At 44.5% G+C, this 13,642-nt stretch overlaps 1 protein-coding gene across 1 annotated transcript in view; it reads left to right on the top strand.

Annotated features, from left to right (window-relative positions):
• The window catches only part of scn8ab (sodium channel, voltage gated, type VIII, alpha subunit b), a 134,161-nt gene that overhangs the window by 97,025 nt on the left and 23,494 nt on the right, over positions 1-13,642 (top strand). Inside the window, 6 exon segments of the mRNA XM_056273585.1 lie at positions 1,003-1,144; positions 2,541-2,747; positions 2,877-3,158; positions 7,080-7,403; positions 8,599-8,731; positions 9,521-9,759. Coding sequence (XP_056129560.1) covers positions 1,003-1,144; positions 2,541-2,747; positions 2,877-3,158; positions 7,080-7,403; positions 8,599-8,731; positions 9,521-9,759 — 1,327 coding nt within the window.

Raw genomic sequence — 13,642 nt, 5'->3', positions numbered from 1 at the left:
CTAATACCAGTACAGTTAACATTCTGAGTCCCACAACAATTCTGTTTTAATGTGTTATGTATCTGTATATATTGTAACGTGTTAGACGATTAATTGTTATATTGTATATGTCCAAAAATGAAAAATGAAAATATCAGATAGAAGCATATTATGCATAATGAGAAGCATATTCTGCATATGTGACTCATGGCTGGGGGGGCCAGGGATAGTATCAGGGTGGTCGTGGCCACCTCTGGCCACCCCTTGGGGGCGCCACTGATGAAATGACAAGTAAAGTATTTCTGATTCTGATTCTTTGGAACAAACTTTAACCAGTGTTGCTAAATATGAAATGCAAATGACAGTGTGTCTCAGAACCTGAGATGTAGATGGCTCCTCATTGTAAAAGATAGGGGTCTGGTGTTGCTGGTCTAGTGTTGTCGGGATCTAGTCTTGTTGGTCTTAATTACCGCCCGGCAACATTTCCAACATGACGCCCAAGTGAATGTGCTTCTTGTAGCGATGCTTTGGTATTGCTCAGTTTATATAAGACATAATGAAGGCAGAGTCTGATGAATCTGTCTAACACATTATTCCCTCTCATAGTCATTCGCAGACAGTTAAAACACATTTTATTTGCATTGAATGAACAGCTATTTGTTCTGACAGAGAAACTATTGTTAAAGTGTATTAGTAACCATGTGAGTAACAATATGAATATATTTGCCTAAGGTGTTAATGTGTTCATTTAAAAAAAAGTGGAACTTGAGAGGCTGTTTTTTAGATATTTGCCCATCTTGCCCTTCATGGGAGATGATATCTGTTATTCCTCACAGCCTAACAGGGTTAACATCGAAATAGTGCTTTTTTTTTCACCCCCAATTTTCTCCCCAATTGTATCTGGAAACAGTGCACTTTTTACCAAGCTGGTGCAGTTGTCTGTGCAAGCAGGACCTAGTGGTTAGAGAAATGTAGTGGGAAACATTTATTTTGAGTTTCTGTGTTACTGCGTGTTCATGCCAGGCGGTGTCCCGAGGGTTTTACATGTATGAAAGCAGGAAGGAACCCCAACTACGGTTATACCAGCTTTGACAGCTTTGGCTGGGCCTTCCTCACCCTCTTCCGCCTCATGACCCAAGACTTCTGGGAGAATCTCTACATGCTGGTAAAGCACCATGTCTTCTCCTCTCTTCATTTCCTGTCTGTCTTACCTCTTTATTTCAGTCCATACCCTCGCAAGGTTTAAATGTGAAAGAAACTACCTAGTGAACGGAAAGTGTAGCAGTCAAAGAAGGTTGAATCAGTTCATCTGGACACAATGGTTATTGACAGATACGTTTTATCACTCACCTGACATCTTCAGTCTAAACTGACTGCAGGTATCCCCACCCTTATAAACAATACAGTACAATAAGGGTGGGGATACCTGCAGTCAGTTTAGACTGAAGAGGTCACTTAGATAACAATAATAATAATAATAACATTTATATTGCACTTTTCTAGACACCCAAAGCACTTCACATCGAAGGGGGTAACTCACTTCAACCACCACCAATATGTAACACCCACTTGGGTGATGCCATGCCTCACCCAGGTGGGTGCTATATATTGGTGTCATCTGCAAATAAAAACGAATTTCAATATTTTTGATATCTTGCATATACCATTTAAAAACAGACGGAACAGTTTTGGACCTAAAACTGACCCCTGGGGTACACCACAAGAAATATCCATGCATGACGATGAGTGATGAAACGTATCTGTCAATAAACGTTGTATCCAGATGAACTGATTTCAACCTTTAATTGATTTTCTTACCTGGATTATTGAACATGCATGAAGACATAATGTAGAAGTACTGTATATAAAATTCAACCATACCATCAACTTACAGTTGTTGGCGTCAGTACTTTGTTTAAACCCGTCCTAGAGAAATTTTTAAGTTCTTCTGTGAGCCTTTTCTATTCTCAGTCACTACACCTACACCAAGAGAATCTTCTTTAAGCAGGACTGATGGTTTTCTGATACCTGGATGAATCAGCAGAAGTGCCTTCCAGCACTATTCCACTTAGTTTATTCACCCTGTGAAGCGAAGGGAAGAAAAGGCTTCTGGTCAGGGAAACTAGGCCAGACTGGTCAGGAGATCTGACTGTATGACTGGCCAGTTTGTGTCAGTGAATTGTCTTTTATTTTTTCAGCATGAGCCCCAATTGTGTGCTGGTTCTTGCCATTGATGTCACAGGGTGAGGTTGGAAGTGCCTGTATAATCCCACCAGAGACTGTCAGTGACAGTTAAAATGAAGTGGTGACAGAAATGACAGGTCCATGTTATGAAGATGAATTTGTGCATACATAGATTAGGTAGGCTATGTAGTGCATAACCAGTCTCTACTGTACTACAAAGAAAATATCCACAATTTTCACAAAAAAGTATTCAAGAATTACTGAATTCCATAAAACGCCCTCTTCCTTTTTCAAAATGTAGTTTTTTATGTAACAGTAATTTGCACATCTCAATGTTTTATCCTTTCTTTTTTCCCCCCTGTGTGTGTGTTTGTCAGACTCTGCGAGCTGCAGGGAAGACCTACATGATTTTCTTCGTGTTGGTGATCTTCGTGGGCTCCTTCTACCTGGTGAATCTCATTCTGGCTGTGGTGGCCATGGCTTATGAGGAGCAGAACCAGGCCACCATTGAGGAGGCTGAGCAGAAAGAGGCGGAGTTTAAAGCTATGCTGGAGCAGCTAAAGAAGCAGCAGGAGGAGACTCAGGTCAGCGCTGGCTCACAGACATGCACTCACACCTGCACACCCTCATATAGGCATGTGAGATTTTTTTCTTCATAGTCATAAAATGTCTGGCTTGCCCTGTTTGGTCCCTACCCCCACCCCACCCCATAGGCCGCTGCTTTGGCAACATCTGCAGGCACCGTGTCAGAGGCTGCATTGGAGGACGAGGGTGGGGGCCACTTGTCTCGGAGCTCCTCGGAGGCTTCCAAGCTAAGCTCCAAGAGTGCCAAGGAGCGGCGCAACCGCAAGAAGAAGTGGCGTCAGAAAGAGCAGGAGAAAGAAAAAGGTGACAGTGAGAAGGTCGTCAAGTCGGAGTCGGATGATGGCAGCAAAAGAAGCACCATCCGTTTCCCAGGCAGCCGGCTAGGGAGAAAGACATCCATCATGAACCAGGTAAAATTAACAACAATGTAGAAAGCTACCCCTCACGTGGAAATCTGTTCACCTGAGCAGTCAATGATGGAAACAGTTAATGAATTTTTTTATGACTTTTGTCTGTGATCATTTTTAAATTGTGTCCACATTAATGTAATCATGGCTGATTTCCTTTTGTATTGTATTCCATGATGTATTTATTTATTCTCATCAGGATTATGATGGAAAGCCATGGAAAGGCAGACATTGTTTTGACAAATGAAGATAACTTTATTTGCTCTCCCTAAACCACACAAGGCAAGCTTTACAGTGAAGTGTAGCTCCTTTTTTTTAATTTTATTTTTTTAGGTTATTGTACTATTGGTTAGACCACAGAACAACACAACTAGCCGTGTTCCAATTCACTCGTTCATGTGCTCATTTATCTATGATGTAGCAGTAGAGGCTCCGAAGAGGGAAAAATAATCTTATATGCTTTGTCTTTGGAAAAAAGAAAATGTTCTCAAGGCCCCTGCATATGACAAATATCACAAAAAATCTTTGGTTTTTCTCTGCACATTTGTCATCTTCTGATGACTTTCATGGCCACCTTTACCAATTCCAAATGGAAAAAAACTTCTTTCGGCTTGTTCCTTGTTTCCCAGGGTGTCGCCACAGCAGATTTGATAGTTTCCATCTGTACTCTGTGAGGGCGCAGCACTGATGGCGGTCGTTGTTAACCCGGGCCTTGACCGATCTGGTATGATCTTGTCAATCCGCATAAGGATTTGGCAAATTTTTACGTTGGATGCACTTCCTGACACAACCACTAACCCTATAGATGGGGGTACAGGTAAAGCGCTGGATGCCATTCCAGTATTCATGGACTTGCACCCATGCCTGTCGCCAACAATTCCAAATGGAAACTAAATACTGAAAATATTTGATGAATAAAAGATTATTTTTTGTGAATGTACTTAATGTTATTTTGTACAGTGAAAGCGATCGTATTCAGAGGCGGTAAAACACCTGGCTGATCAAATTACAAACATGGAGCGCAAATATCCAGACTCCCTACTCACTATCCTTGGGGATTTTAACAGAGAAAACCTCAGCCACAAACTGCCAAAATACAGACAGCATGTTAAATGTCCCACCAGGGACCAAAACACTCTGGATCATTGCTACACAATATTAAAGGATGCCTATCGCTCTGTCCCCCGTGCAGCCTTGGGCCTCTCTGATCACTGTCTGATTCATCTTACCCCAACCTACAGACAGAAACTAAAATATGCAAAGCCTGTGGTTAAAACTGTGAGGAAATGGACCAATGGAGGAAAAAAAAAAACTGAGCTTCAGGCCTGCATTGACTGCACTGACTGGAGTGTTTTTGAGGCTGCATCTACAGACCTGGACGGACATCTGACACTGTGACATCTTACATCAGCTTTTGTGAGGATGTGTGTGCCCACCAAAACTTTCTGTACCTTCAACAACAATAAGCCCTGGTTCACAGCAAAACCCAAGAGTGTAGATAGGATCCGGTATAACAAAGCCAGAAATACACTCACAAAGGAGATCAGAGGGGCAAGAAGGTGCTACACTGAAAAGTTGAAAAACAGGTTTCATGCCAATGACCCGTCATCAGTCTGGAGAAGTTCGAAAGACATTACCAACTACAGGAGACCCCCCCCCCCCACATACACACACACACACACGCACACACTGCCGGGAACCATCAACTGGCTGACAACCTAAATGGGTTTTACTGCAGGTTTGAAAAGCAAACTTTCACACCCCTCACCCTCTCCAGCCACAACATGCCTGCCCCTCTCTCTTCCCCGTCGAAGTCACCTCCTGTCTGAAAGTCTGTTCTGACCAGCTGGCCCCCATTTTTACACCAATCTTCAACAGGTCACTGGAGCTGTGTGAAGTCCCCTCCTGTTTCAAGAGCTCCATTATCATCCTGGTCCCCAAGAATCCCCATATCACAAGAATAAATGACTACGGGCCTGTTGCCCTAACATCTGTGGTCATGAAATCCTTTGAGAGACTGGTGTTGGCCCACCTGAAGGAAATCACAGGCCACCTGCTCGACCCCCTGCAGTTTGCCTATCGAACAAACTGGTCAGTGGAGGTTGCAGTCAACATGGGATTGCATTACATCTCCCAACACCTCGACTCCCCAGGGACACACGCAAGGGTCCTGTTTGTGGACTTCAACTCAGCGTTCAACACCATCATCCCAGATATCCTCCACTCCAAACTCACCAGGCTCACTGTACCAGCCCCCATCTGCCAGTGGATTAAATACTTCCTGACAGACAGGAGGCAGCTGGTGAGGCTGGGGAAAATCACATCCAGCACCCAGACAATCAGCACTGGTACCCCCCAGGGATGTGTGCTCTCCCCTCTACTCTTCTCGCTCGACACAAATGACTGCACCCCAGGTGACCCGTCTGTTAAACTCCTGAAGTTTGTGGATGACACAACCATCATTGTCCTTATCCAGGATGGTGACGAGTCTGCATGGAGACAGGAGGTTGATCAGCTGGCCCTCTGATGTGGCCATAACAACCTGGAGCTGAACATGCTCAAAACAGTGGAGATGACAGTGGACTTTAGGAGGAGCCCCCCAACACTGCCCCCCTCACCATACTCAACAGCAAGGTGTCTGTGGTGAATACCTACAAATTTCTGGGTTCCACAATCTCCCAGGACCTCAGGTGGGCATCCAACATCGACGCATTCATCAAAAAGGCCCAGCAGAGGATGTACTTTCTCCGCCAGCTCAAGAAGTTCAACCTATCTCAGGAACAGCTGATTCAGTTCTACACTACAATAATCCAGTCTGTCCTCTGCACATCCATCACTGTCTGGTTTGGGTCGGCCACCAAACAGGACAGGGACAGACTACAACAGACAGTTAGGTCTGCAGAGAAAATCACTGGTGCCAACCTGCCCTTCATTCAGGACTTGCACACCTCCAGATTCAGGAAACGGGCAGGCAACATCACTGCAGAACCATCACACCCTGGTCACAACCTGTTCCAACTCCCCCCCTCTGGTAGGCACTACAGAGCACTGTGTCCCAAAACAACCAGATATAAAAACAGTTTCTTTCCGTGGGCTGTCATTCAAATGAATGCTTAACACTGTTAATAAATCCAACAATGTTGTATATACTGTACATTGTACGTATGCTGGTCCACTCTGTCATGTCCATCTACTTCAGGCATGTGTGTAAGTAACCTGCTAACGTCTATTTCAGCATCTCTGATATATTCTCTGCACCAATGCATTTCATCACCTCTTATTTCTCCTGTACAAGTCAATCCTTGTGTATATATCTGAAGATTGTTGTGTTGTAGTGTTGTTATTCTGTGTTAAGTACACTGAGAGAGCCACGAAACCAGAGTCACATTCCATGTAGTATGTGCAAACCTGCATGGCCAATAAACATGGTTCTGATTAAGCTAGCAACAGAAATACTATGATAATTGCAGGTCAAAGATCGACCCTGTATTTCTCATCACCCTTTTTGTTTTTCACTCTCAAACGATCGTTTAGAGTGAGCCCCCTTTTCTTTTTTAGAAAACTCTCGCTGAAGGCAGTCATGACTCTCTCTGTCTCTGTCCTGCCTTTTAGCTAATGACTTTTACTGGATAGGTAGAGCGAGGCATTCATTCAACTTTGTCGTCTTGAAAAAGAAGGAAAACCTGTATTTTTGAGGTTTTATTCTGGAGTTGACATCTAATCATCTCTTGTTTTTAGAAGACTTTTCTAACTGTGCTCTCTATCTGATTATTCCTTGTTCACCACTTTCAATACATCATGTCCACCATTTGACCTCATCACATTTCCCGTTCTTCACTCACTCCGCTTCTTTCTCCTTCTACCCCTCCACCCAATAACCCTGCCCCAAATCTCCTCCATATCCTCTTCCTCCTCCTCCCCCAGTCTCTTCTTAGCATCCCAGGCTCGCCCTTCATGTCGCGACACAACAGCCGCAGCAGCATCTTCAGCTTCAAGGGCCGCTCCAAGGACGTGGGCTCAGAAAACGAGTTTGCTGATGATGAGCATAGCACGGTGGAGGAGAGCGAGGACCGCCGGGGCTCCCTATTCATCCCCTACCGTCGCAACAGCTACAGCGGCTATAGCCAGGGCTCCTCTCGCATCCATCCGCTGGCGCCCCATTCAGGCGGGAAGAGAAACAGCACGGTGGACTGCAATGGCGTCGTGTCGCTCATCGGCCCAGGGCCCGGCGGACGGCTTCTGCCTGAGGTGAAAATAGATAAGGCAGCCACTGATGACAGTGTAAGGACGTCCATGAGACTCTGATATGGTCTAGGCATGATGATGGTGGTGGTGGTGGCCCCGGTCTCTCCAGCTTCCTCTACGCCGCCTCCTTTCGTTTGCTCCTCTTCCTCCTCCTTTTTTTCCCCTACTCTGAACTCTGTAGCCTCCTCTTTCTCTCCTGGATATGTAACCCCTCTTAATTTTTAGGTTCTCTCTGTCATTTTTGTCGCATACTGCTACTCACACTTTTATACTGAACCAGTGCTTTTCCAATTTCCCTCCACTTCTTTTTCCAACGGCCCAACAAGTCCCTAATCTTCTGCCACCAATTGAATCATTGCTCACTCATCCTCTGATCATAGTAAATTACTTTATTTCACAGTTAATATCTGTCAAGAACTTGGTATGATGTATTCCTTTGTTTGCCCCCACAATTTAACAGCAAGTTAGCTCCTATTCCACTGTGTGAATCCCTTATTGATAAAAAAACACAGCCACACAGAGTATACAAGAAAACATGTTTTATCTTTTCATTCTGCTTCTTTTTCTCGTTTTCTAAGGACTTTCAAATTCTGTACTGGTCTATTCTGGTCATATCTTTCTTTCTTTTTCTTTCTTTGTCATTTTACCTTTTACTCCTTCTAAGATACTTGTTGTTACTCAAGTAAATGTTAACCGTTTTTCTATAACAACATTCCTCATCATCTAGCTAGCATGATACATTGACAACCCTTTATTCTCAACTGATCTAGTCGCTTTAACTCTCTTCTTTCTAACCGAACGTAGCATGATGTAGCAGTGAATGATGTCTTGAGTTCTCCTCTCTCCCTACTTGGTATGCATGCCAGTGCATGCATTTCGGTGGCACTTAGTCATGGAATATGGTGTAAAATGTTGCAGGGTTTAGAAACGGTATGCTTTTGAAGACTGTTGTTTGCAAAGGTAGCAGAACATGCTCATCAATGATTAAAAAGGTAAATCTGAAGTGGTAAAAATTGGGGGGGGGGTAGGGGGAGGATTTGATATGATCTGACATGAAGAATGTTTAACATGTAAGGGTTCTCATCCTCTGAGCAGGATAAGACCTGGAGCTTGATAGATTTTAAAGATACGGATTTACTGTGTCTATTCACGTAGAAGTCTGTCTCTGATTGGTGGATATGTCTCTGTATGAGTACAGACCACAGAGGTGGAGGTGAAGAAGAAGCACTCAGGATCGCTCATGGTGTCTGTTGACCAGCTCAACTCTTCCTTCAGAGGGAAGGACCACGCCAACAGTCAGATGAGTGTCGTCACCAACACACTCATGGAAGGTAGGGATTGCTGCTAGATTTAAAGAGGTAGCATTAGAGGCTGCAGAGGTGATTTTGTTTTTCCATTTTTGAACTGAAAACATGGCCCTAGGTGGTAGATCTGATTCACCTGGTGATGAATTCAACATGGCAAGACCACATTGCATGGCCACTTCGAGTGAGAAAACCTTTTACTCTCTTTTGGTGGAAAGTGCACATTATGATATCCCCCCCAGGTGTTAGGCTACACACCTGACATCCAGCGTGTTAGACCAATAAAATATGATGCTGAGAGAAAGGTGACACACCGGCTGGCGTTAGCATACTAAATTCTCTGGGTAGACTTGTGAGTAGCTGGGACGAGATGTTCTACTACAACTGCCACCTTCAGTCTAACCCACACCACCATCACTGTCCTCTACGTCTACACCCCTTTATATCCTTCACACATGGACACCTCCATCACTGTCCTCCACATCGGGGCGACATGGCTCAGGAGGTAGAGCGGGTTGTCTAGTAAGTGGAAGGTTGCTGGTTCGATCCCTGGCTCCTCCAGAGAACGTGTTGAATTGTCCTGTACTCACATTTGTTTAGAGTCAGTGTCATTCCACCATCTTAATATTTTTGTCCTCGACCACTCTCATATCTCAGTCTAATGATGACATATCAACTTGTGCGTTTAAACTCAGAGGTTCCTTTTTAAATATGCCACAACATGATGAATACAATCCTCTTTTTTGAGTCTCCTTTTTATGTCTTCCCCTTGTCTCCCCTGTCTCTCGTTCTGTCTCCATCCCTGCCCTCCTGCAGAGCTGGAGGAGTCTCAGAGGAAGTGTCCGCCTTGCTGGTACAAGTTTGCCAACACCTTCCTGATCTGGGAGTGCTTTCCCATGTGGCTGAAGATCAAACACATAGTCTACCTGATTGTCATGGACCCCTTTGTAGACTTGGCCATCACCATCTGTATCGTACTCAATACCCTCTTCATGGCCATGGAGCATTACCCCATGACCCCAAAGTTTGAGGAGGTGCTAGCTGTGGGAAATCTGGTAAGTAAATACAAGTTCTTTTTAATGTTTTGTTGTCAATGTTGTGCACCACCATGGATGTTACATGGTATGTCTGAACGTGTTTTGTGATCCCTCTGAGAAGCATTACAACAGCATAGCTGGTTTACTTTACCCATCCAATGACTTACACCTCATTGTAACACTCAGTACACCTCACCAACGTTGTCAGGAGACAACAGAGCGGAACATGGCGGCTCTAGAGGAGAAAACATCCATAATAAATCCTGCTCTTCCTATGGGTAGCAGTAGTCCTAGGTGTGTTCATTGATAGGCTGATGTTGTGGACCGGGGGACATCGTGGCTTTGCAGATGATCAATGCATCTTGGACAATGGAAAGGCACAAAATCTCCAGTTAGCGGAGAACTGTAGAACTGCATGTGGAGTAGCGCCCCATGCTTTTAACAAACATGCGCAGCCGAAACCCTATTGGGGCGTCCTGACAGACGACCTAAGTCAGGTGAAGAAGTACACCTCATATGCACACACTAAGGCCTTTGATGGAGTCTCATTTAAGATTCAGTTCCATTTTAATACCATCAGCCCGCTTGCTCAACCAAACTGATCCCTCCAAATCAGGTCTCTCTCTCTCTCTCTCTCTCTCTCTCTCTCTCTCTCTCTCTCTCTCTCTCTCTCTCTCTCTCTCTCTCTCTCTCTCTCTCTCTCTCTCTCTCTCTCTCTCTCTCTCTCTCTCTCTCTCTCTCTCTCTCTCTCTCCCTCTCTCTCTCTCTCTCCATCTATGCCTCTGTTGCGCTGTCTCTCTCCATCTATGTCTCTCTCTCTGTCTCTCTATATCTGTCTCTCTCTCTCCATCTGTCTGTCTCTCCCTCTCTCTATCTCCCTCTCTCTCTCCATCTGCCTGTCTCTCTCCGTCTCTCTCTCTATCTCTCTCTGTCTTGCTGTCTCTCCCCATCTATGTCTCTCTGTCTCTCTCTGTCTCTCTCACTCTGTCCGTCTTCAAGTCCTGATAATAAGGCAGGCCATTGATCTGTCTAGAGATGTGTTGTTTGTTGAAAGCGTGTGCTCAGTTCAGTACAGCCAAAAGTTCCTTGGGTTTCTGTATTTGCTTTTGCTATACCTTTGTTGTCAGATATTGTGTCGCACCAGCAACACTTCAGTGTCTAAGGTCAGAGGATTTGGCATGGTGTCCGAGGTTAGAATGGAAATGAGGTCACGTGGTATGATGTCAGGATAGGGACAGGAAATGAGGTCAGAGGAACTGGCATGAGATGCTGGATGGTGCAGTATGAGTTGTTGGCTGTCGTCTGTAGGGATGATTAGATGAGTGAATAGGCACTGGGTACAGGACATGTGAAAGGCTCAGAGTGCCATAATGCTAGACAAGTTTTCTTGTGTTTGCTGGAATACTATGCCGCTAGTCTATGACCTTGCCCTGTCAGGAGAGTCCTCACTCAAAGCAAGAGACCAATCCATTTTTAATCAGCAGTACATCAAACAAAATGCCTCGTAAGCAAGCTTGACTTTTTTTCCTTTTTTCCTCTGCGCTCAACTTTTTCCTCAACGCTCGTTCAGTAATTTCACAACTGTACATATTTTTTCCATCAAAAACTCTTTTATGAATTATGAGAATTATGACATATAATGCTCCAAGCACTGATTGTTAACCAGTGCTTATTGCTAAATGTTGTGAGAGCTTAATGTGGGTTGCATATGCTTTGAAAACTTTTTCATTAGGCTGTTTTTGTAACAACAAATGTATAAAGAGATGGAATTTTGGCTAAAAAAAAAATTAACAGGCTTGGCGCGGTGGTCAGCATGGTCGCCTCACAGCAAGAAGGTCCTGGGTTTGAGCCCTGGGGTAGTCCAACCTTGGGGGTTGTCCTGGGTTGTCCTCTGTGTGGAGTTTGCATGTCTCCCCGTATCTGCATGGGTTTCCTCCGGGTGCTCCGGTTTCCTCCCACAGTCCAAAGACATGTAGGTCAGGTAAATCAGCCGTACTAAATTGTCCTTGGTATGAATGTGACTCTGTGTGTATATTGGCCATGTGTGATGGCCTGGCGGCCTGTCCAGGGTGTCTCCCTGCCTGCCGCCCCATGGCTGCTGGGATAGGCTCCCGCATCCCTGCGACCCTGAGAGCAGGATAAGCAGTTGGGATAATGGATGGAGGGATGGATTTCACTATGTGCTTGGTTTTAGCTATACTTTGAAATGCCGGTGCAAATAGCCCAGGCTCCATGAGCTCTGGTGTGGAGATGTATGTTCTCTGCAGCTAGCTTAGCTGAGTCTGCTGTGAATGGGTATAGAGGTGAGTGGTAGGAACATGCTGGAAGACACTGTTGAGCCTTCTTGAGGTGTCATTGGCCTAAAAGCCAGGACATGCTTCTGCATTGGTACACAACGGCGCAGGGAAACACAGCTTGCTGGGTAACTGCAGACATGGCCATGTGAACTATGTCCACCGGACCTCACCACTGTCTGCTCGACAAATGCTGATTGGTTGAGCAGGAAAGGATATCTTGTCATGTGACATTACGCAAAACCAAAGACACAACCCAAAATAAAAGATAACAAAATACAGAAGAAAGCAAAAACTCCACACATACCAAGGGTCTTCGCACTTTTTTTTTCCCTTGTGCTTATTTTTCTTGTTTCCATGTCCAAATTTCTTCATCTACGTCCGTCTAATTTTTTTTTTTTTTTTAGGGCTTACATGGGTGCTACATTCAAAGTGTGTAGGCAGACACACCTATGCATGCATGAGCGTCAAAGCATGGCACACTCGCAAATGCACCAAGATTCAAGCGTTCATCTGTCTTAACCAAACACAATATAAGTGAGGGAAGCTGCTCCTGCCAGCACACGAGAAGGTAATGGCTGCAGAAGGCGGAGTCTGATGTCCAGCCCCGCCCACATGTCCAGTCCCACCCATAATAGATTTGACAGTGACGGCGATTTATGCAGAAAATAATGTGTGTGTTTGACATAAGCCTAAGAGAGTTTCACATTTTGTTCTGTAACACAAATTATGGCCGTTAACATCACAGCTGGAAGCTGTTATGTGCTTCAAGCTTCTGTTAGTTGCCTGTGTGGATCGAAATTCGTTACAAAGTGGGTTGATTTTTGGGGATTATCTTAACAAAACGTGTTAATATTATAAGCCTTTGTTCGCTGCAGAATTTATTTTCGTAATTTATCCAAAATCCAAATCCATAATGTTAGGATTCATGTGACCTTTTCCCTTTTCCGGTCCCGGGTTAAAAAGAAGGCTGAAACTTGCATTATGTCGGTGAGTGTTAAATTGTGTTGCTACAATAATCTAAAAGCGCATTAGAATCTTATTAGGAATCAAATGCGTTTTATTGCAGTGAATTGTCTTAATATTACATTAGGATATGTAGGTTGGTTAGACACATTGCGTTGCATTGCCTAATATTCAAGATTCAAGAGTTTTATTTGTCACGTACACTTGTGTGTACGTGACAAATAAAACTCCAACCAGAGTTAACATATTAACACGATAGATGGCTCAGTATGTCTATATTGTCTCATGATAATCCTACCAGTAAAATGCCAAATCAAAAGCACGGTGATTAATCGATGTGGGCTGTGGAACGAAGCATGGTGAAGTAATGATGTGGGCGGGCTAGACCTGTGGGGCTGGACTTCTAACTCCGCCTTCCCGCAGGCTGCAGCCGGTACTACTTGGAGCACACAGAGCCTCTACAAGCTCTCATAGCTGGTTTAAGTCGTTCAGTAAATGACACAGTCTGTGAAATGGGCCACTGATTGCATGACAGCGTAGCCTGATGTCCTCTGACACACACTGATTGGGTCAGAACATGTTAAGGACATATTGGGTCAGGACATGTTAAGGACATGAGGTAATTTAGGTGTCTCAGTGTG

Source organism: Lampris incognitus, chromosome 2 (assembly GCF_029633865.1).
Source record: "Lampris incognitus isolate fLamInc1 chromosome 2, fLamInc1.hap2, whole genome shotgun sequence".
NCBI classification, from domain to species: domain Eukaryota; kingdom Metazoa; phylum Chordata; class Actinopteri; order Lampriformes; family Lampridae; genus Lampris; species Lampris incognitus.
The sequence above is the reverse complement of the archived record's forward strand: the minus strand, read 5'-3'. Positions and strand labels throughout refer to the sequence as shown.